Raw genomic sequence first — 24,238 nt, 5'->3', positions numbered from 1 at the left:
AACTGATTTAAATTACTATTAAAAAAGGTAGTCAGGTTTGAGTTTATTTGGCACATTTGCATAAAACATGACTCTTTGAACCAGTTCACCATTAGTTAATGTAGAATAATCAATATGTTGTTATCACTCATTTAAACACACACATGAACAAGAATATTCAAAATCATAAAAACAATTGTACTCAGAAGACAGTGTTGAATTGGCTACTTCAGAAAACGGTCAACAACATTTATACATGTATAGTACATATAGAAAATGTGAAAGGAAACGCTTTAGGAAAATGTTCACATTCTGCAAAATCGCTTGCAAATACTATTTACTTTTTCATTGACCTGGCACACATTGCACACTTTACAACTATGTGTTTTATTTTTAAACCTTTGCTTCATTTCAACATGTTTTTTTATTTATTTCTCTTTTGGTTCAGCAATTGTGTTTTTGTGATGTAGAGGGAATTTAGAATCTCAAATGTGCATTAAAACCAAACCTTTTTTTTTAAATAAATGTAAGACAGTGGTGTTCCAAAAACCAAATCAACAAGTGACTGAAACCATGGCATTATTAGTTCTGTGGGGTGGAAATGCATGTTACAGATACATGTACAGTGCATTCGGAAAGTATTCAGACCCCTAGACTTTTTTCACATTTTGTTACATTACAGCCTTATTCTAAAATGGATTAAATTGTTTTTTCTTCATCTACACACAGTACCCCATAATGACAAAGCCAAACTTTTAAAATATATATATTTTTAAATGTTAGCAAAACAGAAATATCACATTTACATAACTATTCAGACCCGTTATTTTGTTGAAGCACCAGCAATTACAGCCTTGAGTATGACGCTACACAATTGGCACACTTGTATTTGGAGAGTTTCTCGAATTCTTATCTGCAGAGCCCTGTTAGGTTGGATGGGGAACATTGCTGCACAGCTATTTTCAGGTCTCTACAAAGATGTTCAATCGGGTTCAAGTCCGGGCTCTGGCTGGGCCACTCAAGGACATTCAGAGACTTGTTCCGAATCTTGCGTTGTCTTGGCTGTATGCTTAGGGTCGTTGTCCTGTTTGGAAGGTTAACCTTAGCCCCAGTATGAGATCCTGAGCACTCTGGAACAGGTTTTCATCAAGGATCCCTCTGTCCTTTGCGCCGTTCATCTTTCCCTCAATCCTGACTAGTCTGCCGCTGAAAAACATCTCCACAGCATGATGCTGCCACCATGCTTCACTGTAGGGATGGTGCCAGGTTTCCTCCAGACTTGACGCTTTGTATTCAGGCCAAAGAGTTCCATCTTGGTTTCATCAGACCAGAGAATCTTGTTCCTCATGGTTTGAGAATCCTTTAGGTGCCTTTTGGCAAACTCCAAGCAGGCTGTCATGTGCCTTTTACTGAGGAGTGGCTTCTGTCTGGCCACTCTACCATAAAGGCCTGATTGGTGGAGTGCTGCAGATATGGTTTGTCCTTCTGGAAGGTTTTCCCATCTCCACAGAGGAACTCTGGAGCTCTGTCAGAGTGATCATCAGGTTCTTGGTCACCTCCCCGACCAAGGCCCTTCTCACCATATTTCTCCGTTTTGCCAGGTGGCCAGCTCTAGGAAGAGTCTTGGTGGTTCCAAACTTCTTCAATTTAAGAATGATGGAGGCCACTATGTTCTTGGGGACCTTCAATGCTGCAGACATTTTTTGGTACCCTTCCCCAGATCTACGCCTTGACACAATCCTGTCTCGGAGCTCTACGGATAATTCCTTCGATCTCAGGGCTTGGTTTTTGCTCTGACATGCACTGTTAATTGTGGGACCTTATGCAGACAGGTGTGTGCCTTTGCAAATCATGTCTAATCAATTGAATTTACCACAGATGGACTCTAATCAAGTTGTAGAAACATCAAGGATGATGAATGAAAAAAGAATGCTCCTGAGCTCAACTTCAAGGTTCTGAAAACTTATTTTCATAAGTAAATCTGTTTTTTACTTTTCATACATTTGCAAACAAAAATAAAATTAAAAACTTTTCACTTTGTCATTATAGGGTATTGTGATGAGGAAAGAAATGTATATAATCCATTTTAGAAAAAGGCTGTAAAGTCAAGGGGTCTGAACTTTCCAAATGCACTGTATGCTGCATGACACACAGAGTTGAACAAAAAGTGTCTACTTACAGAAACATGCACATAAATGACAACAATACAAATGTCAGGCACTTCATGTGACAAAGAGATGCTATTAAAATTGAGTTACCATTACGTCAACAGGTGACCACGTGAACTATGTGGAGAGGGGGGACACCACTGCACTTGACTGTGTGCAACGACTTACAAAACAAATAACAGCAGTAGGACCGACAGTGTAGATAGAGCATAATGTAACATTATAGAAATTCCAAAAGAGAGACTGAGATCAGCTGATACGGCTCTGTTGAATTTCCAGTATCTTAAAAAAAATGTACCTCAAAATACCAGCGCTTCTCACTACAAATTACTTAAAAGTACATGACCACATCATACCAATTGTTTATAATGGTTGTTCTGGTTGGGGAGTACAAAAAGGTAAACACAAAAGTATCTAACAAGAGCAGTTTTAATGAAGACATAAAACCTACATCCTGTCAACACAATAACTAAGAGGTATAATTATTATTATTTTATTTTTATTTTTTTAAACACACAATTGCTTTTGAAGCCCTTCAAAACACTTGAATGACCCCTCAAAATGAAGTGCTAGAAACTGAAACAATCAGTTAAATGTGATCAGGTTCTTGATCCAGCCCTCGAATATAATTAAAATAAGTGCATTCACAGGCAAAGACAAAGTACGCTAAAAATAAAACGTGGAAGTATTGAAGATAATTATTTGAAAGAATAATGTAAAATATGTCATCACAACACTCCAGATTTGTTTTTAAGCATATTTTATGGCAATTTTCTTGATTTTTAAAAGACTTGACAATAGAGAACAAGTGCCAGATTTAAATTGGTCTCTCCCAATAGCGGTCTGAGCTCTGACTGGCAAAGCATCCACAATATTACAAATGTTGTCAACCTACTAACTATACGGTTTGGTCAATGACAATTATGGGAAAAAATACAATAAAAACATGACATGTCTAAACTAATCAGAACAAATTGGAAAGACATTTGATATACCAAACTAAATTAATACTGAGCCATCAACCAGTTTTCTCCATCAGTTAGCGATCTATTGGATCGATTCTCCATCAATTTGTTAAATTACACATCCATTGACGTGTATCCTTCATTACAACAGGGCTGTCCATCTCAGACTGTGTAGCAGGACCAGGAAAGTGCAGAGACAGGACAGGCCTCGATCCGAATAAGCCCCCAGTCCCCACTGACAACTATGCAAAAGCGCTGGCTCATCTTTCCTTATTTAGAGTTTCCAGTCAACCTCCCATAGTCTTTCAAGATCACAGTTAAAAAATAATCCCAAAATGAATAGAAACAACTCCGACATTAACAGGTTATAAAATCTGAATCCTGGTTAGAAAAATACTTAATTTTCAAATCATGAAAGCAACTGGTCAGAATACAATAATATTGGATATACTAGACTTCTAAACCAAAATTAAATAAATAAATGTTTATTTTGGCCTTCATTAACGAGGTTTCCATCCAACCTGCTTTTTTTTTAAAGTCACGACTGGCCTGATGGAAACAAACAATATATGCTACAAAAGGTGGGATATTTTTGTGTCAGTAAAATTAATTATCAGAGAAATGTAAGTGGAAATGCTTTTATGCGCAAATAGTGATAGAATAACCATCATATCGAAGTAAACTTGGAATCAAGTGATGACATGTATGGTCCTCCCACTACAACTCGGGAAACCATGCAGTTTATTATGCTACAGATGAAATCAATTATGAACTTCACAGGGTGGTGAAAGTGCAAGGTGATGAGCTTGAATCTCCTATCCAATAAATATTGAGGGTCTTATTCTGGTGATATGATGGCCATAATAATCTCATCATGTAGGCTTTACCTGCACTGTATCTGAGAGCTGTTGGCTAGAGCGCCAGGGTCAGTACCAGAGTGGGCACATCCGCTATATAACGCAATTTTTTTGTGGCAAAACAATCCGAGTTGAAAATGCGATGGAAACCCATTTAACTTATTTTTTTATTTGGGAATTTAACCTCAAAAGTTATTTTTATGTACACGACATCATCAAGCAAAGCCTTTCATCCGCAACAAGTTAATTTCCCAGAAACACATCTCTGGTGGGTTTTAATTCTTCTTATTTTTTTAATATTCACAAGAAAATCTGTAGTCAATTGGATGGAAACCTTGCTTCTGACATATTTGTGTTTTAGCACAAAGTATTAAAAAAAATATTCCGTATCTCAGGATATATTCACTACATGACCAGAAGTATGTGGACGTCCCTTCAAATTAGTGGATTCAGCCACACCCATTGTTGACAGGTGTATAAAATCAAGCACACCATACACAAACATTGGGAGTAGAATGGCCCGTACTGAAGCGCTAAATTACTTTCAATGTGGCACGGTCATAAGATGCCACCTTTCCAACAAGTCAGTACATCAAATTTCTGCTCTGCTAGAGCTGCCCCAGTCAACTGTAAGTGCTGCTATTGTGAAGTGAAAACTTCTAGAAGCAACAACGGCTCAGCTGCAAAGTGGTAGGCCACACAAGCTTACAGAACGGGACCGCATAGTGCGTAAAAATTGTCCGTCCTCAGTTGCAACACTCACTAGAGTTCCAAACTACCTCTGGAAGCAACGTCAGCACAAGAACTGTTAGTCAGGAGCTTCATGAAATGGGTTTCCATGGCCGAGCAGCCGCACAAGCCTAAGATCATCATGCACAATGCCAAGCGTTGGCTGGAGTGGTGTAAAGCTCGCCGCAATTGGACCCTGGAGCAGTGGAACCACATTCTCTGGAGTGATGAATCACGCTTCACCATCTTGCAGTCTAACGGACAAATCTGGGTTTGGTGGATGCCAGGAGAACACTAGCTGCCCCAATGCATAGTGCCAACTGTAAAGTTTGGTGGGGGAGAAATAATGGTCTGGGATGTTTTTCATGGTTCGGGCTAGGCCTCTTAGTTCCAGTGAAGGGAAATCTTAACGCTACAGCATACAATGCCATTCTAGACGATTCAGTGCCTCCAACTTTGTGACAACAGTTTGGGGAAGGCCCTTTCCTGTTTCAGCATGACAATGCCCCCGTGCACAAAGCGAGGCGCATACAGAAATGGTTTGTAGAGATCGGTGTGGAAGAATTTGACTGGCCCGCACAAAGTCCTGACCTCAACCCCATCGAACACCTTTTAGATTAATTGGAACGCCGACCGTACCTCACTAATGCCCTTGTAGCTGAATGGATCTAGTGGAAAGCCTACCCAGAAGAGGGTTTATAGCCGAAAAGGGGGACCAACTCCATATTAATGCCCATGATTTTAGAATGAGATGTTCGACGAGCAGATGTCCACATACTTTTGGTCATGTAGTGTATCTCCACCAAAGCAAGTGACCCACTGTTCTTGTACAATGAATTCACAGCAAATAATCAAGAACGAGTGCAGGAACAGCATTTTAACACCCCTTCCTAAAACTTAATTCCTAGAATGTTGCTCAACAGATCCGTTTAGATGGGCAGCTTCAAGTGACCATTTCCACAGAAACAATATAATCAACAATAAATAAAATGTGAGACACACAAGGACAGGAAAGAAACATTAGGGAATAGGAATCTAGGAAAAAAGGGTGAAATATTAGGATGTTTTTCTTGCTGCCCCAGTGGCACTATGGCCTAGGAGCTGAATTACTGTTCCAGGCAGCTGCTGGTAAGTCCCTGCTTGTGGTCTCAATGAGACACACAACATTATGAGTTTCAACATTGCAACCCACATAACTATTACTCAGCCATTGTATTGTTGTTGGTAGCGGCGGTTGAGCTCACGCAGCTCTTTCTCCCGAGCACGACGAGCCTTGTTGGACTTGGTGGAGCGGCTGGAGCGTGTGGACTGGGCAGACTTGGTGCTGTGGCAGCGTGATGAGGCCCTCTTCAGGAGGTTTTGGGAGATAGAGCGCTGCAGGTTCTTCATGGAGGATGATGCAGCCATGCTGACGATCCAGGGGTGCTTCAGAGCCTGGCCTGCTGTTAACCTCTCACTGGAGTCAACAGTCAGCACACGGTCGATGAAGTCCTTTGCCAGGTTGGACACACTGGGCCATGGCTGAGCAGGGAGAAAGAAAGAGGTTTAAATGTTGAGAAACTGCACAAACTGCACTGGGGGGGGGTCGAATCAAAGTAATTAATTAGCAGAGGGTCAATTTCTCTAGCACACTGGTTGATAACAGGTCAATTTGGGGGCATGGCCATAATGAACAGTGCACACAAGGGAGCAGCAGAGTGTAAAGCAGCTACAGTTTACTATTGCTGTACTGTAAGGCTCTAAACCTACAGGCTACATGTTAATAGCACAGTAGTAACTTCACAATGTGAACTTAAAGGCCGATTCTTTTTTTGTAGTGTAACATAGGGCAACAAGATATTGAGTACAATTTCTGAACCCTAGGATCCAAGGAAAAAGACATGGCCAGGCATGTCTTTCGCTCGTTCAAAGTGCTGTCCAATGATAAAGGACAGGGGGTGATTTGCCCTCAGACTACAGCATAAACATTAGGCCTTTATGAAGGAAGAATAGCTACAACCATGTATGTTACCTCCACTGAGAAGCTGAGCCTGTCTGATTCAGAGTATAAGAAAGGCCCCAACACACGCACACATTAAGCATACTGTGGTTGCTTCCAGGAACTCCAGCCTTAAGCTACGTCACAAAGTCACGTAGGGGGGTCGTGTTGTAAGTTCAGAGATGACATGAGCATTACGCCCAGTCGAGAAACACAGACACATGTTTTTTATTAAAATGAAACCTAACACATAAGCAACTGTCTGCAATGCATCCAGAATTATTTTTTTTATACTAAAAGAAGTGTAACTTTGGTTTTGATTCTCTGCTGGGATTCAGGTGTTCAACTCTTTTGGCATGATTGGGTAGCTTTCCAACTGTGAGGAGAATCTTTCTTTACTACAGCGGAGTCAATAAGTGCCCTACTGTACACTTGTTTCTACCCCAGTCAGATGTTACTAGGGCTGTTGCAGTGACCATATTACTGCTACACAAGTCACGACCAGTCGTATTCCAAGTGACCGTTGAGTCACGGTAATCTCCCTCTATGCACTCTGGACATGCGTTGGTAGTACTCAACTCACTAACAATCATCAGGAAGCTAATGGCCTGTCCCTCTAACCAGTATGACGTCAATGCAAACTCAATCAAAAATGACATCAAACACTTATCATCAAAACAGTATGTGGTTTTAAAACTTACCTAACTGTGACTGATCAATTGAAGAAAGTTCAACAATTGGTTGAAACAGTAGAAAACATGATCTTTGTGGATGTTTCAATGCCCAACACAACACTTTAAGGTGAGGATTAATTAAAAAACACCCATATGCATATTACAGCGTATGAATATGCATATTAGAGCTTACGCATATTAGAGCTTATGCATAGGTCTATATATGAGCCCAAACAACCCCCAAAAAACTGAATTTAAAATAATGATTGTCTATACAATGCAGAGCCTAGTGCATATTATACATTGCAGGAAAAAAAACAAAAAAAATAAGATGTCTTTGGTACATAATTACAATTGGTGTCCAATTAGTGAATTTGTACTTGATTTTGAATAGCTTATTAATAGGGATTGCTTTTACATTTCTATAATTAATAGGCTGACATTACCTTTAGCTACAGAATCTCTCACCACGGTGCGTTTCCATCTCCTCCCCTCTCTCCTTCATCCCTTTCTCGAGCATGCAGTGAGAGGGGCTGTCAACAGTTAAATGTTTCGTTGTGAAAACATGTTACTATTGATGTGCCCGTACAGACTTCACATGGTTTCCCAAATTAAGCATCAGGTAGTTGCAGGAACAGGGTTGTAGAGCTCATGGTATAGAGAGTTTGGGAAGAATGTCACCTTTCACGTAGTGAGAGGTTGCATGCTCCTCAAATAGTTGTTAATGTGTGGAGTGAAATAATCGAGTAGCTTACCCCGGCATCAGTGAAAAACTAACCCGCGGGTAAGTGGCCTCCATTCACTATTCGAGTGCATACAGACATCTTTTTTCCCCTGCCCATTTGATAATGGACCATTATAAATTGAAAGAAATTTTACATATTAGTAAAGAGAGATTAAATTGAGAATAGTCTGATAGGTGAAAAAATATGATCGATCACTTGATGAGATTAGCGTGTGCAGCCTGAAGCAAGGAACAGAGTGAGTTTTTTTTTTTTTACTTTCTCAAATCAATAGCCGCATCATGCAGCCCATATATTTTGATTTATAAAGACATTGTACGTTTGTACCATTCACAACTAAAGTTGCCAAACAGATTTAGAGTTAACATATAGGACCCGTTTCAAATGACCACTTTTACACTCAACAGTCACTTCATAGCGCACTCGCTCCGGAATGGGAAAAATATCCCATCTATTTTATTTAGCTAAGTTATATACTTCTTACTATAATGGTGTGGGACTTAAAGCATATATTGTCTGCAAAATGAAGTAGCCTACAGCATGGCACATAGCCAGATAACATACATTAGGAAAAATGTTCTTCTGAAATACATTTTTGTCATATCATGTTTCTTTAGACCAGACTAAAATAAATAGATTTATTGTGATGGTGTATATTCAATTGATTTATTCTACTTTTTTTTTTTAAATGTAGATGTTCTAAAGGCTCACATCAGCAGCTTGTATGCGTGGGGGCCTGGAGATGCTAAACAGGTTTGTTAATTACCAGAAGACCGGCAGTCTTTTGCATGACAACCAGCTAAGAAAATGTCATTACCCCCACAGCCCTAGATCTTACACCTCCTGAACTGTAAACTGCTGCATTTCCAATCTCCCAGCAGACATCCAATATACATATTTTTAGACCCACAGATAAATCTCATATGAGCTTAATATACATGACACATATACAGCTCAAAGATGCTACATCCCCAAACCGACATGATGCTAAAGGCTTTTATGATAATTACCATAATGTCCACTACTCCAAAACAATCTACTCAAATATTTGTTTTAAAATCTAGTGCCTTCAGAAAGTAATCATACTCCTTGACTTATTCCAAATTTTGTTGCATTACTGCCTGAATTCAAATGGTTTAAATATATTTTATTCTTGCCAATCTACAAACAGAACTCATAATGGCAAATTGAAAACATGTTTTTAGAAATGTTTGTAAATTTACTGAAAATTAAATAGAGATCTCATTTACATACAGTACCAGCTAAAAGTTGACACGCCTACTCATTACCAGTGAATTACTTTATTTTTACTATTTTCTACATTGTAGAATAATGAAGACATCAAAACTATGAAATAACACATTTGGAATCATTTAGTAACCAAAAAAAGTGTTAAACGAAAATATATTTTATATTTGAGATCCCAAATTAATGCGTTTGAGTCAATCAGTTGTTGTGACATGGTAGGGGTGGTTTACAGAATATGGTCTTACCAAATAGGGCTAAGTCCATATTATGGCAAGAACAGCTCAAATAATCAAAGAGAAACGACAGTCCATTGTTACTTTAAAACATGAAGGTCATACAATGAGGAAAATCAAGAACTTTGAAAGTTTCTTCAAGTGCAGTCGCAAAAACCATCAAGGGCTATGATGAAACTGGCTCTCATGAGGACCGTGACATGAAAGGAAGACCCAGAGTTACCTCTGCTACAGAAGATAAGTTCATTAGAGTTAACTTCGTGGTGACAGAGGGGGCAGTATTGAGTAGCTTGGATGAATAAGGTGCCCAAAGTAAAGATGCTAATATATGCATATTATTAGTAGTATTGGATAGAAACACACTGATGTTTCTAAAAACTGTTTGAATGAGGTTTGTGAGTATAATATAACTCATATGGCAGGCAAAAACCTGAGACAAATCCAACCAGGAAGTGGGACATCTGACGTTTGTAGTTTCATTTAAGTGACTGCCTATCCAATATGCTGTGTCTATGGGGCCAGATTGCACTTCCCAAGGCTTCCAGCAGATGTCAACAGTCGTTAGAAAGTTGTTTGATGCTTCTATTGTGGAAGGTGGTCGAATAAGAGCTGTTTCAAGTGGACTAGGCTGAGGCCAATCAGTTGTTTACTGTGCGGTCACACGGGCACGCCGTGCCTTCTTTTTCCTCTGTAATGAATACGCTATTGTCCGGTTGGAAGATTATTGAAGATTTATTATAAAAAGACTAAGGATAGATTGTAAACATCGTTTGACATGTTTCTACAAACTGTAATGGAACTCTTTTGACTGTCTGGATTTTGCGCTTGAGCATTGTGCCTTTGGAATAGTGAACTAAACGCACAAACAAAAACAGGTATTTGGTCATAAATATGGATGTAATCGAACAAAACGAACAGTTCTTGTGGAAGTGGGAGTCCTGGGAGTGCATTCCGACGAAGATCAGCAAAGGTAAGTGAAGATTTATAATGCTATTTATGACTTTTGTTAACTCCACAATTTGGCAGGTAACTGTATGGCTTGCATATGTGGCTGAACGCTGTTCTCAGATTATTGAATATTGTGCTTTTGCCGTAAAGCTTTTTTAAAATCTGACACAGCGGTTGCATTAAGAACAAGTTTATCTTTAATTCTATGTAAAACATGTATCTTTCATCAAAGTTTATGATGAGTATTTCTGTTATTTGATGTGGCTCTCTGCAATTTCGCCGGATGTTTTGGAGGCATTTCTGAACATGGCACCAATGTGAACTGAGGTTTTTGGATATAAATATGAACTTGATCAAACAAAACATACATGTATTGTGTAACATCGAGTCCTGGGAGTGTCATCTGATGAAGATCGTCAAAGGTTAGTGATTAATTGTACCTCTCTTTGGTTGGAAAATGGCTGAATGCTTTCTGTGACTAGTTGCTGACCTGATATGTTCTGCTTTCGCCGAAAAGCCTTTTTGAAATCGGACACTGTAGTTGGATTAACGAGAAGTGTATCTTTAAAATGGTGTAAAATACTTGTATGGTTGAGGAATTTTAATTATGAGATTTCTGTCGTCTTGAATTTGGCGCCCTGCAATTTCACTGGCTGTTGGCAAGGTGGGACGCTAGCGTCCCGAACGATCCCAACTGCACCTCAGATTGCAGCCCAAATAAATGCTTCACAGAGTTCAAGAAACATACACATCTCAACATGAACTGTTCAGAGGAGGGTGCGTGAATCAGGCCTTCATGGTCGAATTTCTGCAAAGAAACCACAACTAAAAGGACACAAGAAGAAGAAGAGACCTGCTTGGGCCAAGAAACACGAGCAATGGATATTAGACCGGTGGAAATCTGTTCTTTGGTCTGATGAGTTCAAATTTGAGATTTTTGGTTCCAACCGCCGTGTCTTTGAGACGCAGAGTAGGTGAACGGATGATATCTGTATGTGTGGTTCCCACCATGAAGCACGGAGGAGGTGTGATGGCGTGTAAGGGCTATTTGACCAATAAGGAGAGGGATGGAGTGCTGCATTAGATGACCTGGCCTCCACAATCACCTGACCTCAACCCAATTGAGATGGTTTGGGATGAGTTGAACCGCAGTGAGGGAAAAGCAGCCAACAAGTGCTCAGCATATGTGGGAACTCCTTCAAGACTGTTGGAAAAGCAATCCACATGAAACTGGTTGAGAGAATGCCAAGAGTGTGCAAAGCCATCATCAAGGCAAAGGGTGACTACTTCGAAGAATTTCATATATTGTCATTTGTTTAACAATTTTTTTGGTTACTACATGATTCCAAATGTGTTATTTCATAGTTTTGATATCTGCACTATTATTCTACAATGCAGAAAATAGTACAAATAAAGATAAACCCTTGAATGAGTAGGCGTGTCCAAACTTTTGACTTGTACTGTAAGTATTCACACCCCTGAGCATGGCGATTGTGATTATAGCTATGAGTCTGAGTAATATGTCTCTAAGAGCTTTGCATACCTGGATTGTACATTTCCATTTGCACAATTTTTTTAAATGATTCAAGCTCTGTCCAGTTGGATGTTGATCATTGCTAGACAGCTATTTTCATGTTTTGCCATAGATTTTCAAGCCAAAACTTTAACTAGGCCCCCAGGAACAATCAATGTTGTCTTGGTAAGCAACTCCAGCGTATATTTGGCCTTGTGTTTTAGGTTATTGTCCTGCTGAAAGGTGAATTTGTCTCCCAGTGTCTGTTGGAAAGCAGACTAAACCAGGTTTTCCTCTAGGATTTTGCCTGTGCTTAGCTCTATTCTGTTTCTTCTTATCCTACAAAAAACTCCCTAGTCCTTGCAGATGACAAGCATACCCATAACATGATGCAGCCACCACCATGCTTGAAAATATGAAGAGTGGTACTCAGTGATGTGTTGTTTGTCCTGAATGCAAAGCGTTATGTTGGGGGCAAAGTTCATTTCTTTGCCACATTTTTTTGCAGTTTCACTTTAGTGCCTTATTGCAAACAGGATGCATATTTTGAAATATGTTTTATTTTGTACAGGCTTCCTTTTCACTCAGTCAATTAAGTATGTATATATGTTTTATTGTGTACAGGCTTCCTTTTCACTCAGTCAATTAAGTATGTATATATGTTTTATTTTGTACAGGCTTCCTTTTCACTCAGTCAATTAAGTATGTATATATGTTTTATTTTGTACAGGCTTCCTTTTCACTCAGTCAATTAAGTATGTATATATGTTTTATTTTGTACAGGCTTCCTTTTCACTCAGTCAATTAAGTATGTATATATGTTTTATTTTGTACAGGCTTCCTTTTCACTCAGTCAATTAAGTATGTATTGGGGAGTAACTACAATGTTGATCCATCCTCAATTTTCTCCTATCACAGCCAGGGTGTGAATACCTTCTAATGGCCATGTATGTACCAGTACATCGACTGGTATTGGTACCCTCTTCACCACTCACTAATATGTGGTGTGTGTCAGTGTATGTACTGTCTGGTATATCATATAACGTTATCAACACGTCAAAGGAGGACTGCTCGATAGGGGATTGTAGAAGTATTGAGAAGTAGAGAGGACAACAAATTAGTAAGAAACAGAAAAGAAATGGACGAAGAGGGTGTAACGTCATAGGTGCTTACCTCCCCAGAAAAGCTGTACTTCCCCTTGAGGATCTGACGGTAGAGGCGCATGCGGTTGTCATCCTCAAAGGGCATGGTTCCACTCAGCAGAATGTAGGAGATGACCCCTAGAGCCCACATATCCACAGCATTAGTGTATGGCTTTCGTACCAGGATCTCTGGGGCAATGTACTCTGGTGTCCCACAAGTAGTCTTCATCAAGCACTCATCACCCTTCTTACGAGTGCTGGCCAGCCCAAAGTCAGTGACCATAATCTTAGAGTCTGCACCGGGGTGATAGTAGAGCAGGTTCTCAGGCTTGAGGTCACGGTGGGTGATGCCAAGTGTATGTAGATACTTGACCCCATCCAGTACCATCTGTAGGACACGTGTAGCATCACGCTCTGTGAACGAGCCACGGGCGATGATACGGTCAAAAAGCTCTCCCCCTGTAGCCAGCTCCATCACCATGTACACTCTCTCAGCTGTCTCAAACACCTCCATCAGCTGGATGATGTTAGTGTGGCGTACACGACGCAGGACACACAGCTCTGACTCACATACCTCACGTCCCTCTCTGTAGCGCGTCTCTATCATCTTGATGGCGTAGGGCTGCCGCGTGCTCTTATGCTCCACTCGCACCACCCGGCTGAAGCTACCTCGGCCTATCAGCGCCTTAATGTCATATTTGGCTGTGACCCGTGGGTCAAACTTAGCTCTGTACTTGGCTACCTTGTTTCTGCGTGGGTCAGAGGCCTCTGGTTGGCCTGTATTTGTGGGTGCCTGGGCGGCTGAGAATGCTGCCTGAGGCGGGGGAGAGCCTGTTTTCTCCCCTCTCATTTTACTCCCACTGCCGTCGCCTCGGATAAAATGTTTGTAGATGTCGGTCTGGAGGGGATCCACCTTTTTGACCAAGTCTAGCTGGACATCTCCAGGTGGCTCAGGGAGGACCTTGCTCGTCCTGCACCCCATCACATCACAATCCTGTCCCACTGGGACCAGCAGGACATCCTCATCGCCCACGCAACATCCAAGCACTGAAAAGCATCAAGCCACAGGAGGCAGCCAATGTTCTTGAGGAAATGCTGCAGTGGCCCACTGAACCAATCACTGTGGCAGACCACTCAGAAAACAGACCTCACCACACTGTAGTAGACTGATGAAATGGGGCAATTCTGAAAGAAAGAATACAGAGTAAACAACTATACATTTGAAATAAATCATTGTCCAATACCAAGTTCAACAGCAAAAAAAGAAATGTGCATCCTGAAAGATTAGAGCCATTGAGTGATTTGACTAAACATTGCATTTAGGCCTATTTGCTGTGGCAATGTATCACGTTCTACCTAAACTGACAACCGTTGACTACACAAAATAAAATCAAGAATTATGTTAATAGAATCAACACTGGGCTGTCTGGTAAACGTTCTAGAATCGGGCCTACCAAGATCACCTATCAAAAAATAGCATGTGTTGACATACCGCTAAATAACGGTTCACCCATCCCACCAACCACCCCCCAGATCCATATCCATTTACGCTTTAGGCCTGGATACATCGTATACTGCTGACCTTGTAAACGAGGAAAATAGCGGTATTGGCAACAGCCGCCATGTATCAAATATATAATGTATCCACAAATTACAAAATTATACAATGTTGTAATAAACTGCACAGTGTATAATTTGGTGGATGTAACCAGCAAAATGACTTTTGTCGGCCATGATGATTGTAACAAACCTAAATGCCGATAGTAGCCTAGCATTCCTCTATATCATGAACTAAAAGTATAGGCCTAAAAGTTGTTTGAATGTTTATGGTTGGGATTTGAAACAATTTGCCAGATAAAGATAGTGAAGTTCCAAGCCATTTATCTTGATCGAATGTTACAGAAAATATATACGTATATGTAAAAAATATATGTAACGTTATACCTTGTTTGAGTAGATTTAATCGTATTATATACTCTGAAGCATCAAAACAACGTAAAATCTTACCTTATATCAAAGTTAGCTAGCAACATACGACAGCGGGAGTTACAAGGCAGAAGTCCACAACTTGCCAAAGCCAACCTCCTCCTCACCCCACTCTCAGCTGTTTCTCAGTTTTTTTGGTTCGGATTTTTCCGAAGTTGAATCCAGATTATAAAACGGCATACTGCATACTCCCTTATGGCTCTGATAACGTTTCAAGTAAATTGCAACAAGTTGATGGCTTCATTTTGCGCGTAAAGCAACAACACCGTGGCAAAAAAAACAGATAGAAGCGCTCGGTCGTTCGTTTCATAAAACCGTGTTCTTGAGTGGGACCACCTTTTTCCTGCAAACTTCTTTGTTGGAACGACCTCCTCGTCGGCTTGTTTCTTCCCCAGAAAATCATCGAGGACGTCGTGAGGTCACTTCCTGGATCCGAAGAAAAGTACGGTACCAACGCATATATTTTGTTCATCTAAAATATTACAAGAACAGCTGTCAAAAGTGGAAAATACATGACACGTTGAAATCGCTCTTGAATTACAATGTAGGGCAGACCTACCTGAAGTTATTGTCCTGCTAACAACCTCTGTCATAATTATTTTTAATTATTAGACTAATCAATTAAGTGTTGATGTGGGTAATTATATGTATTTCAGAATTTTGTTTTCTCTTGATGCTGCAAGGTCTATATCAAATGTAGGCTACTTGAAATGTGATCTGGTGTAAAGACCTAAAGCCTAAGCCTCAGAATGTTGCTCTATAAAACCAGCATAGCTTAGCTACAATTTTGATTTGGCATATAAATGGCAATTGTAAACTAATAAACGTTACTCTGCTTTTTAATTTTACCATACAGATCCACAGGATGGCGCTATATGCATGTGATATAGATTAGACCAGTGGTTGCCAAACTGTGGGGCGCAAGGGGTGGGGGGTGCATTTTTTTGTTTGTTGAAGGAACTCAGTCCGGCTTGAAACATACTTTTGAAAAGTGGTGTGAAATGTGTAGAAGTCCAGGAAATAAGCTTTAAACCTGCAAAACAAGAAGGGTGTGAACAGTTTGTGTTACGAACAGCGCTTGTGCCCATAGAAATAGAGCGTACCCACGATGTTCCCTTATGCTGGAAGGGGGCCCCCGAGTTAAAATGTTTGGTAACTCCTGGATTAGATTTAAGAGAATAATTTCTTGTTCTCATGAATATGTTTGTGTATGATTAATGGTTTTCAGAGTCTTTCCAGATGTACTGTATTCATTAGAGATGGTTTTTCTTCTTTTTTCTTATGATTTTGGTAACTACCCCTTTATCTGTTGTATTCCTATGACATTTTGGGGCGGAAATTCACATTTTTCATACTTCACGCTTCTTGCTGAGCTTGTGCTCAGCTGGCTACATGGGTGACTTTTGAATTCGAATGTTCAGATAAACAATTCCAACAAACAGGGCAAGGCAATGAAAAGCCTATGGTTTTTATAGGGTCAATGAATGTTATGAATTGTGTTGGATTAGTTGTAAATGATTGCCACTGACATGCCTCCCGCCCCTGCAGCGGGGACCTCAACATGACAGCTGCACATATACACAGGCAATGAGCAGAGCAACAGCTCCAACCCCCATTAATACACCCACCCAAGTCCCATCCTGCGACCTAAGAGGTCTGTATCAGATGCTCAACATGCTCTGCTCACACCTACTGTAATGGTCTGAGCCTAAACCACGCGAAAACACTATGGAACACAAATATTTTCCTATTTCACCCTGGAAAATACAAAGTCTGAGGTCATCTGCCTTTGGACTAAAGAGCAGGAACCTAGACTTCATCAAATAGATTGGAAATACAGACATTGTAAACCTACAAAAGATATGGTTTGGAGGAGACGGATCCACTGGTTGCCCTCTAGGTTACAGAGTGCTGGTAGTCCCATCCACCAAACTACCAGGTATGAAACAGGGAAGAGACTCAGGGGTATGCTAATTTGATATAGAGCAGACCCAACAGGAAAACGACCCTAAACACAGAGCAAAGACAATGCAGGAGTGGCTTCAGAACAAGTCTCTGAATGTCCTTGAGTGGCCCAGCCAGAGCCCGGACTTGAACCTGATCGAACATCTCTGGAACGACCTGAAAATAGCTGTGCAGTGACGCTCCCCATCCAACCTGAAAGAGCTTGAAAGGATCTGCAGAGAATAATGGGAGAAACTCCCCGAATACAGGAGCACCAAGCTTGTAGCGTCAACCTAAGGAGACTTGAGGCTGTAATCGCTGCCAAAGGTTCTTCAACAAAGTACTGAGTGAAGGGTCTGAATTATTATGGAAACGTAATACTTGTTATTTGTAATAATTTTGCAACAATTTCTAAAAACTTGTTTTTGCTTTGTCATTATTGGGTATTGTGTGTAGTTTGATGAGGGGGGGAAAAACGATCTAAAATTGATTAAAAATAAATGCTGTAACTTAACAAAATGTGAAAAAGTCAAGGGGTCTGAAAACTTTCCAAATGCATTGTATATCTTTGTATATCCCCTCAAATATAATCCTTTAACGATGACCGCTTCTCCATCCTATAGGGAACCATTTCCAGGCCCAGGGACAAGTACTTGTCTGAGGCGACATAAATGCCAGAACCTGACACTCTCAGCACACAGGGGGACAAACTCCTGGAGGTGACAGCATTCTATCCCAAATATGCCACAACTATGACAAAACCACCAACAAAAGTGGGTTACAACTCCTGCAGCACTGTACACAGTCAATGGTAGGCTTCAAGTGGGCTCTTACGGTAGGTACACCTACAGCTCATCCCTTGGCAGTAGTACCATACATTTCTTTAGTCTCTGAGCATTCAGTCAGCCCACTGACACCCCAACAGATCACAGACTGCTTGAACGGAACAATACTCAATCAGGCATCAAAGCCAAAGGAAATGCATAATATTATGCAATGTTATAGATGGAAGGAAAATAGTGTAGAAAACTACAACAAAAAACAATTAGGCAACAAATTCAATCCCCTTTTGACAACATCCTGGACAAAACATTTCACTGTAATAGTGAAGGTTTTGTAATAGTGAAACTTGTCAGTAGGAAAGCATTTGACCTCTCAGCTTCCCTATCATATCTAAACATTTCAAGCAGACAACCCAAGAAAATTAACAGCATTGAAAAATGGTTTAGAGAATGTAAAACCCTAAGAAAGAAATTGAGAAACCTACCCATGTAACGTAGACACTGGGAGTTGAGAAGCAGGTGGTAAGTTTAATATAACAACGAACATGGAATGATACAACGTAGGAGTAGCGTCTAGACATGAACAAACAGAAACAATACTGCCTGGGGAAGGAACCTAAGGAAGTGCCAGAAAAAGGGGAAGTAATGGAGAACAGATGTGCTTGATGAAGTGCAGGTGTGCATAATGATGAATGCCAGGTGCGCGTAATGACAATTCCCAGGACCGGTGGTTAGGAAACCGGCGACATGAACGCTGGAGGTGAGGAGCGGGAGTAGACGTGACAGTACGCAAGACGACGCTGGCCAGAGGGACGGCCCTGAGAACGAGGAGTAGGTCAGACTGGGCAGCAAAGATGGAAATCACTGATGATGTTGGGAGCCAGAATGTTGTCCACCGCAACACAACTCCTCTGGGCCGTACCCTCCCAGTCCACCAGGTCCACCACGACGTCGGGAGTCCAGTAGGGCTCTGACTGCATAGGCGGGGGTCCCATCAGGTCCTATCAGTGGTGGGAGCTCCCATCTGGTGTGCAAAATAGAGGGAGCACTGGAGTGGGAAACCATGGCATTTAGATGCGGATCCATCATATTTATGCGGGAGGGACAAACGGGCATCTCTGACCAGGGCGAACTGCTAAATGGATTAATGTGCTGGCTCACTGGGTCAACTGGTGGAAGAGTATCCTCCACTAGTGGAAGGCAACGACTCTCGGGCATGTTTTAAACGTTGAAGACTGAAGAACCTCTTCCATGGCCGTCCCCAGTTGAGCCAGCTGGTCGTGGTGTTTACAAAGTAGTTATCCCTGTTTGTCAACCGTCTGGGCGATGTCTTGATTTCCTGCTGCTTCCATTTGTTGAGGCAGTATTCTGTAACGTAGACGCTGGGAGTCGAGAAGCAGGTGGTAAGTTTAATATAACAACAAACGATACTACGTAGGAGTAGTGTCTAGACATGAACAAACAAAAATAATACTGCCTGGGGAACGAACCTAAGGGAGTTAATGGAGAACAGGTGTGCTTGATGATGAAAGCCAGGTGTGCGTAATGATTATCAAACCACTTCTGGGAAAATCGTAACGCACTAAACAAACAACAACACAAAGAGTTATCTATCCAAAACAAACATGTATGGATAAACCACTTCTCCAATATTTTTGGCTCTATAACAAAGAATTAACAGCAAACAACATATACATGATGAAATACACATTTTAGAATCAACTACTAAAGACTACCAGAACCCACAGGATTCTTTAATTACATTGAATGAACTACAGGACAAAATACAAACCCTCCAATACAAAAGGGCCTGTGGTGTCGATGGTATCTGAAATGAAATTATAAAATATACAGATAACAAATTCCAATTTTCTATACTTAAACTATTTAACATCATCCTCAGCTCTGGCATCTTCCCAAACATTTGGAACCATGGACTGACCACCCAATCCACGAAAGTGGAGACAAATTTGACCTCAATAACTACAGTGGGATATGTGAAAATCCTCTGCTTCATCATTAACATCGGACTCATACATTTCCTCAGTGAAAACAATGTACAGAGCAAATGTCAAATTGGCTTTTTACCAAATTACAGACGACAAACCATGTATTTACCCTGAATACTCTTACTGACAAACAAACAAAACAAAACAAAGGCAAAGTTTTTTCATGCTTTGTTGATTTCAAAAAAGCTTTTGACTCAATTTGGCATGAGGTTTTGTTATACAAATTGATGGAAAGAGGTGTTGGGGGGAAAACATACAACATTATAAAATCCATGTACACAAACAAGTGTGCGGTTAACATTGGCAACAGAAAGTACACACATTTCTTTCCACACGGTCGTGGGATGAGACAGGGATGCAGCTTGAGCCCCACCCTCTTCAACATTTATATCAACAAATTGGTGATGGCACTAGAACAGTCTGCAGCACCCGGCCTCAACCCTGCAAGAATCTGAAATCCAATGTCTACTGTTTGCTGATGATCTGTTGCTTCTGTCCCCAACCAAGGAGGGCCTACAGCAGCACCTACAGTGCCTGGCAAAAGTAGTCACCCCCCTTAGCATTCCTCCTATTTCATTGCATTACAGCCTGTAATTTAAATAGATTTTTATTTGGATTTCATGTAATGGATATACACAAAATAGTCCAAATTGGTGAAGTGAAATTAAAAATAACTTGTTTTAAAAAATTACAAAAAAATTGCAAACGGAAAAGTGGTGTGTGCATATGAATTCACCCCCTTTGCCATGGAGCTCCTAAATAAGGTATGGTGCAACCAATTACCTTCAGAAGTCACATAATTAGTTAAATAAAGTCCTACCAGGTGTGAAATAGGGAAGAGACTCAGGGGATATGCTAATTTGATATAGAGCAGACCAAACCCACTCTATTAAATTATTCAAAAAAGGAACATTTTACATCTGTTTAGAAATTAATAAGGGCATTATCTCTACAGAGAAAAATTTACCAGACCACACATGTGCCCAATAGTTTAACCTGGTTTTACCTTGCTCTTCCTCAGGTTAACAGCTGTCTTTTTGGCCTGGTGCTGCAGTGCAGATGTGGTCAGAGACCTGCATAATAGATGGGAGGTTAACAGTTAAACATTTATGATTGAGTGCTCTTCTGTCCCCCTGATAAATAAAGGTTCTTTGCTCAATCCCTTCAAAAGTATTGACACTCATGTTCTCTCTCCTGCATAGCAATGTCCACCACATTCTCCCCTGTCTAAGTCTGTCTATATCCTCCCTCATCAAACTCCAAAAAGGTAAATATCATCTGTTAAATCCGAATTTGCTGACTGCTGTGAATTATTTATCAACATGGAGAGGGAAGCAGCTCTATTAAAAGCTCTACTGACTGCTTCTCTCTCGCTGAATTATTCTCCTGATGATCATTCTTACTCGGTGTATCTGTCTCTTGGCAAATGGACAGCACTACAAACATAATAAATCAGAGTTGGTAGATTTGGTACACTGACTTTTGTCAGATCCCCTAAACTCATTGTGGTTTCTGTGGTTTTATTTCTGCTCGACAATCTCATTCCCTGTCCCGTCCAATGGCACTGGGGACTTCCCGAGCAAAGCAGGCTGAAGAACAGAGGAACATTATTTGGCTGATTGCTCTTCCATAACAATCAATGACACAGAACTGAGATTGAATGGAAACCATTCTCTGTGAATGTTTTAGTTCATTCCTGTCATTTCCCTCTCTCAGCAATTGTGAGGGATCCAAGGCAGAACACTAAAACAACAGTAGTATATTTGAACATAATTTCAATAAATAATGTTAAGAATTGAATGCCTGTTATGCATTTTATTGATTACCACTTCAGGAGCTTATTCTCCACTACCCACTGCTCATTTTGTGTTCCAGCATAAACACTTAAAGATTGTTCTTAGCTTGCAAAGTGCTACTTGAACCTTTATGTAATATAGTGAACAATCCCTTTCTAAGCCATTCTCTGTAAGTACCTTATCTTTTGAGAAGTTCTCTTTATACAAATATTAAACCTATTAAAGCAGAACGAATTTCCCTGAAGACAGGCTGTTGAACATAAAACATCTATCATCCAAATTTCCCCAAGTACATGCATTCAACGTTGTATATCTCGTGGAAGGATGAATTAGTATGAATAAATGTGAAATATATCAATCATCATTTGAATATGTTGGTAACCTGTTATATAAAAGTGATAATGCCTTCGACACTCATGACAATATATCCTCCTAACACTAGCTTATCAGGCATTATTATGTGACCATGTTAAAAATGTATACTAGATATAAGTATGGTATAATGCTCTCTAACTGTTATTTTGTGTCCCACTGAGTGTATACGCTGTACAGAGTGTTAAAGGACATTTACTCTGTAGAATTGTCAATATTAAAGTTTTCAGATGAACAACTTTGTAATCGTTGCTAAAGAGCTGACCAATTTTGTTTATGTAGAGATCATAATACAGTGAGCCAAATAAACAAGCACAATAACAGTAACACAATATTCGTCAGGTACAGATTTGAAGAAAAAAATTGCCACATAGGAAGAAATCTAATCAAATCAAATTGTATTGGTCGTATACACATATTTAGCTGATGTTATTGCGGGTGTAGCGAGATGAGTGTGTACAGGCAATGGATTTTCCATGTCATAGACATTGTGTATATGACTCTGTGCATTCCTATCATCCCTCCTCCACACACACCTCTCTCCCTCTGTTTGATCGATTATTCATCACTGTTTCTCCGAGTGCAGAGCAATTGCAAGCGCACTGCTGCCTAGCATGATTTCCACTGGGACTCTTTCAGGGACCATTCCCATCTCAGTTGGAAATTAGAATATGATTACAGAGAGAAATTAATCACAGCTTTATACTTGCTACACACACACACGCACACACAAACACAAGCACGCATGCACGAGCACCCACACACATAGCATCCTATAGGGCATGCAGTGTAACCCCTCATGGGCTCTTGTGATTGGTGTTTTATGGCGAGCATAAAAACACTGCTATAAATCCCTATGGACAAATCTCTGGACATTATGCAGTGGGATAAGTTACATACATTGACTCATGCTAATCTATACTAAGATATCAAGAACAATTCAGAATCATTAAATAATAACTAAGATTCAAATGCTCTTTTACTGTCATGTTGTTTTTTATATTTCAACTTCCATTAAAGATAGATATATGGAGAGAATGTAAGATGGGAAAAACAAGAAAAGTCAAACTGCTCATCCAGTCACTGGATCCTCCAGGGAACCAATCTCATGTTGAAATGTCATGTTTCAAGTGCACCCTGCCATACAATGGTCTTATGACCTTTTGAAAAGAGACAATATCATAACATGCAGAAACAGGGGGCGGGTGAGCAGAAAATGGGATGAACGGGACTTCCAGCCCCTACATAACCCTGTTTTTTGTGTGTCTGGATCGAACAGAGAAAGAAGTCCCTAGGGAGGAAGTGAGGCCATAGGGTTAGAGAATATTGATTTGAATAGAGTGGCACCCTACATGCAGACCAGAGGGAAGGAGAACGTAACAAACAACTCTTCTGCTTCAATTCAATGTAAGGGCAGTCAGTGTTTTGTTGGGGGAAAGATATGGGCAGGGTCAAAACTCTCAATAACCAACTACAGTATGTTTTCTGTGGCTGACAAAACAAGAATTTATGATGCACATTGCCCTTTGCAGGTACAAACAGACAAGATAATTGTGTAGATTGCCTCTTGTAGACTGGAAATCTTTAGTACCATTATTGGAGATTTTGAGAGTATGATTGATTTGAAACAATTCGTTAAAGGTCAAACAATCACTCGACCAGTACCCTTTCTATCACATTTATATTCAACACAATTACTGACAGAACAAAAACAAAAATCTCTTGACTTGTTCATTGGATCAATTCACCACGGGTGACTGGGACATGTGAAAGCATAGCATCCAGACTGTTTACCAGCCCATCCAACCCTGTGTTTTAGTGTCGGATCAGGATACATTCTAATATGGGAGAGAGGACAAAGACTGAATAGTGTTTGTGTGTTATGTATCATTGTGCGCAGTACTGTACAATGGCCCAGTAATCATCTCAAATACATCCCTATTGAGCACACAATATGAATCATTTTATCTTAATACTCCAAGGCTCTGCCACTTGTATCAGCAATGCTTTTCCTGTCTTTTCAAGGTCAGTCCACACACTGAGCATCTCATTCTCCTCCTCTTTTATTACTTAGCCATCTGTCCTCTTGACACGTACACAATATATACAAAACTATGTGGACACCCCATTCAAATGAGTGGATTCGGCTATTTCAGCCACACCAGTTACTGA

The 24,238-nt window shown here is 40.3% G+C and overlaps 1 protein-coding gene and 1 long non-coding RNA gene across 5 annotated transcripts; one reads left to right on the top strand and one right to left on the bottom strand.

Moving 5' to 3' along the window:
- Positions 1-28: 28 nt before the first annotated feature.
- LOC118396677 (serine/threonine-protein kinase H1 homolog) lies at positions 29-15,574 on the bottom strand. Of its 2 annotated transcripts, none has more exons than XM_035791020.2 (3): positions 15,185-15,568; positions 13,209-14,362; positions 29-6,219 (listed from the first exon to the last, which is right to left on the bottom strand). In XM_035791020.2, the coding sequence occupies exons 2-3, from the start codon at positions 14,157-14,159 to the stop codon at positions 5,902-5,904; spliced, it is 1,269 nt and encodes a 422-aa protein (XP_035646913.1). In that variant the 5' UTR covers positions 14,160-14,362; positions 15,185-15,568; the 3' UTR covers positions 29-5,901. The 2 variants fall into 2 exon arrangements, with proteins under 2 accessions (XP_035646913.1, XP_052321703.1); XM_052465743.1 differs by lacking the exon at positions 29-6,219 and adding an exon at positions 7,780-7,883 and having other exon boundaries at positions 15,185-15,574.
- On the top strand, positions 15,467-22,259 carry LOC118396678 (uncharacterized). 3 transcript variants are annotated; one of them, XR_004828244.2, is made up of 4 exons: positions 15,467-15,605; positions 17,731-17,942; positions 21,101-21,165; positions 21,484-22,259. It is a non-coding gene; the product is annotated as an uncharacterized LOC118396678 (long non-coding RNA). The 3 variants fall into 3 exon arrangements; XR_004828245.2 differs by having other exon boundaries at positions 20,920-21,165; XR_008066422.1 differs by having other exon boundaries at positions 15,476-15,610; positions 20,920-21,165.
- Positions 22,260-24,238: the final 1,979 nt, after the last annotated feature.

This window comes from Oncorhynchus keta, chromosome 17, assembly GCF_023373465.1.
Source record: "Oncorhynchus keta strain PuntledgeMale-10-30-2019 chromosome 17, Oket_V2, whole genome shotgun sequence".
Taxonomy (NCBI): domain Eukaryota; kingdom Metazoa; phylum Chordata; class Actinopteri; order Salmoniformes; family Salmonidae; genus Oncorhynchus; species Oncorhynchus keta.
The sequence above is the reverse complement of the archived record's forward strand: the minus strand, read 5'-3'. Positions and strand labels throughout refer to the sequence as shown.

Bases quoted from the DNA above. Each gene is read 5' to 3' on its own strand.
- LOC118396677 (XM_035791020.2), bottom strand. From the start codon at position 14,159: ATGGGGTGCAGGACGAGCAAGGTCCTCCCTGAGCCACCTGGAGATGTC. The intron at 6,220-13,208 runs GTAAGCACCTAT...CTCCCTGCTCAG, and splicing joins AGTACAGCTTTTCTGGGGAG to CCATGGCCCAGTGTGTCCAA.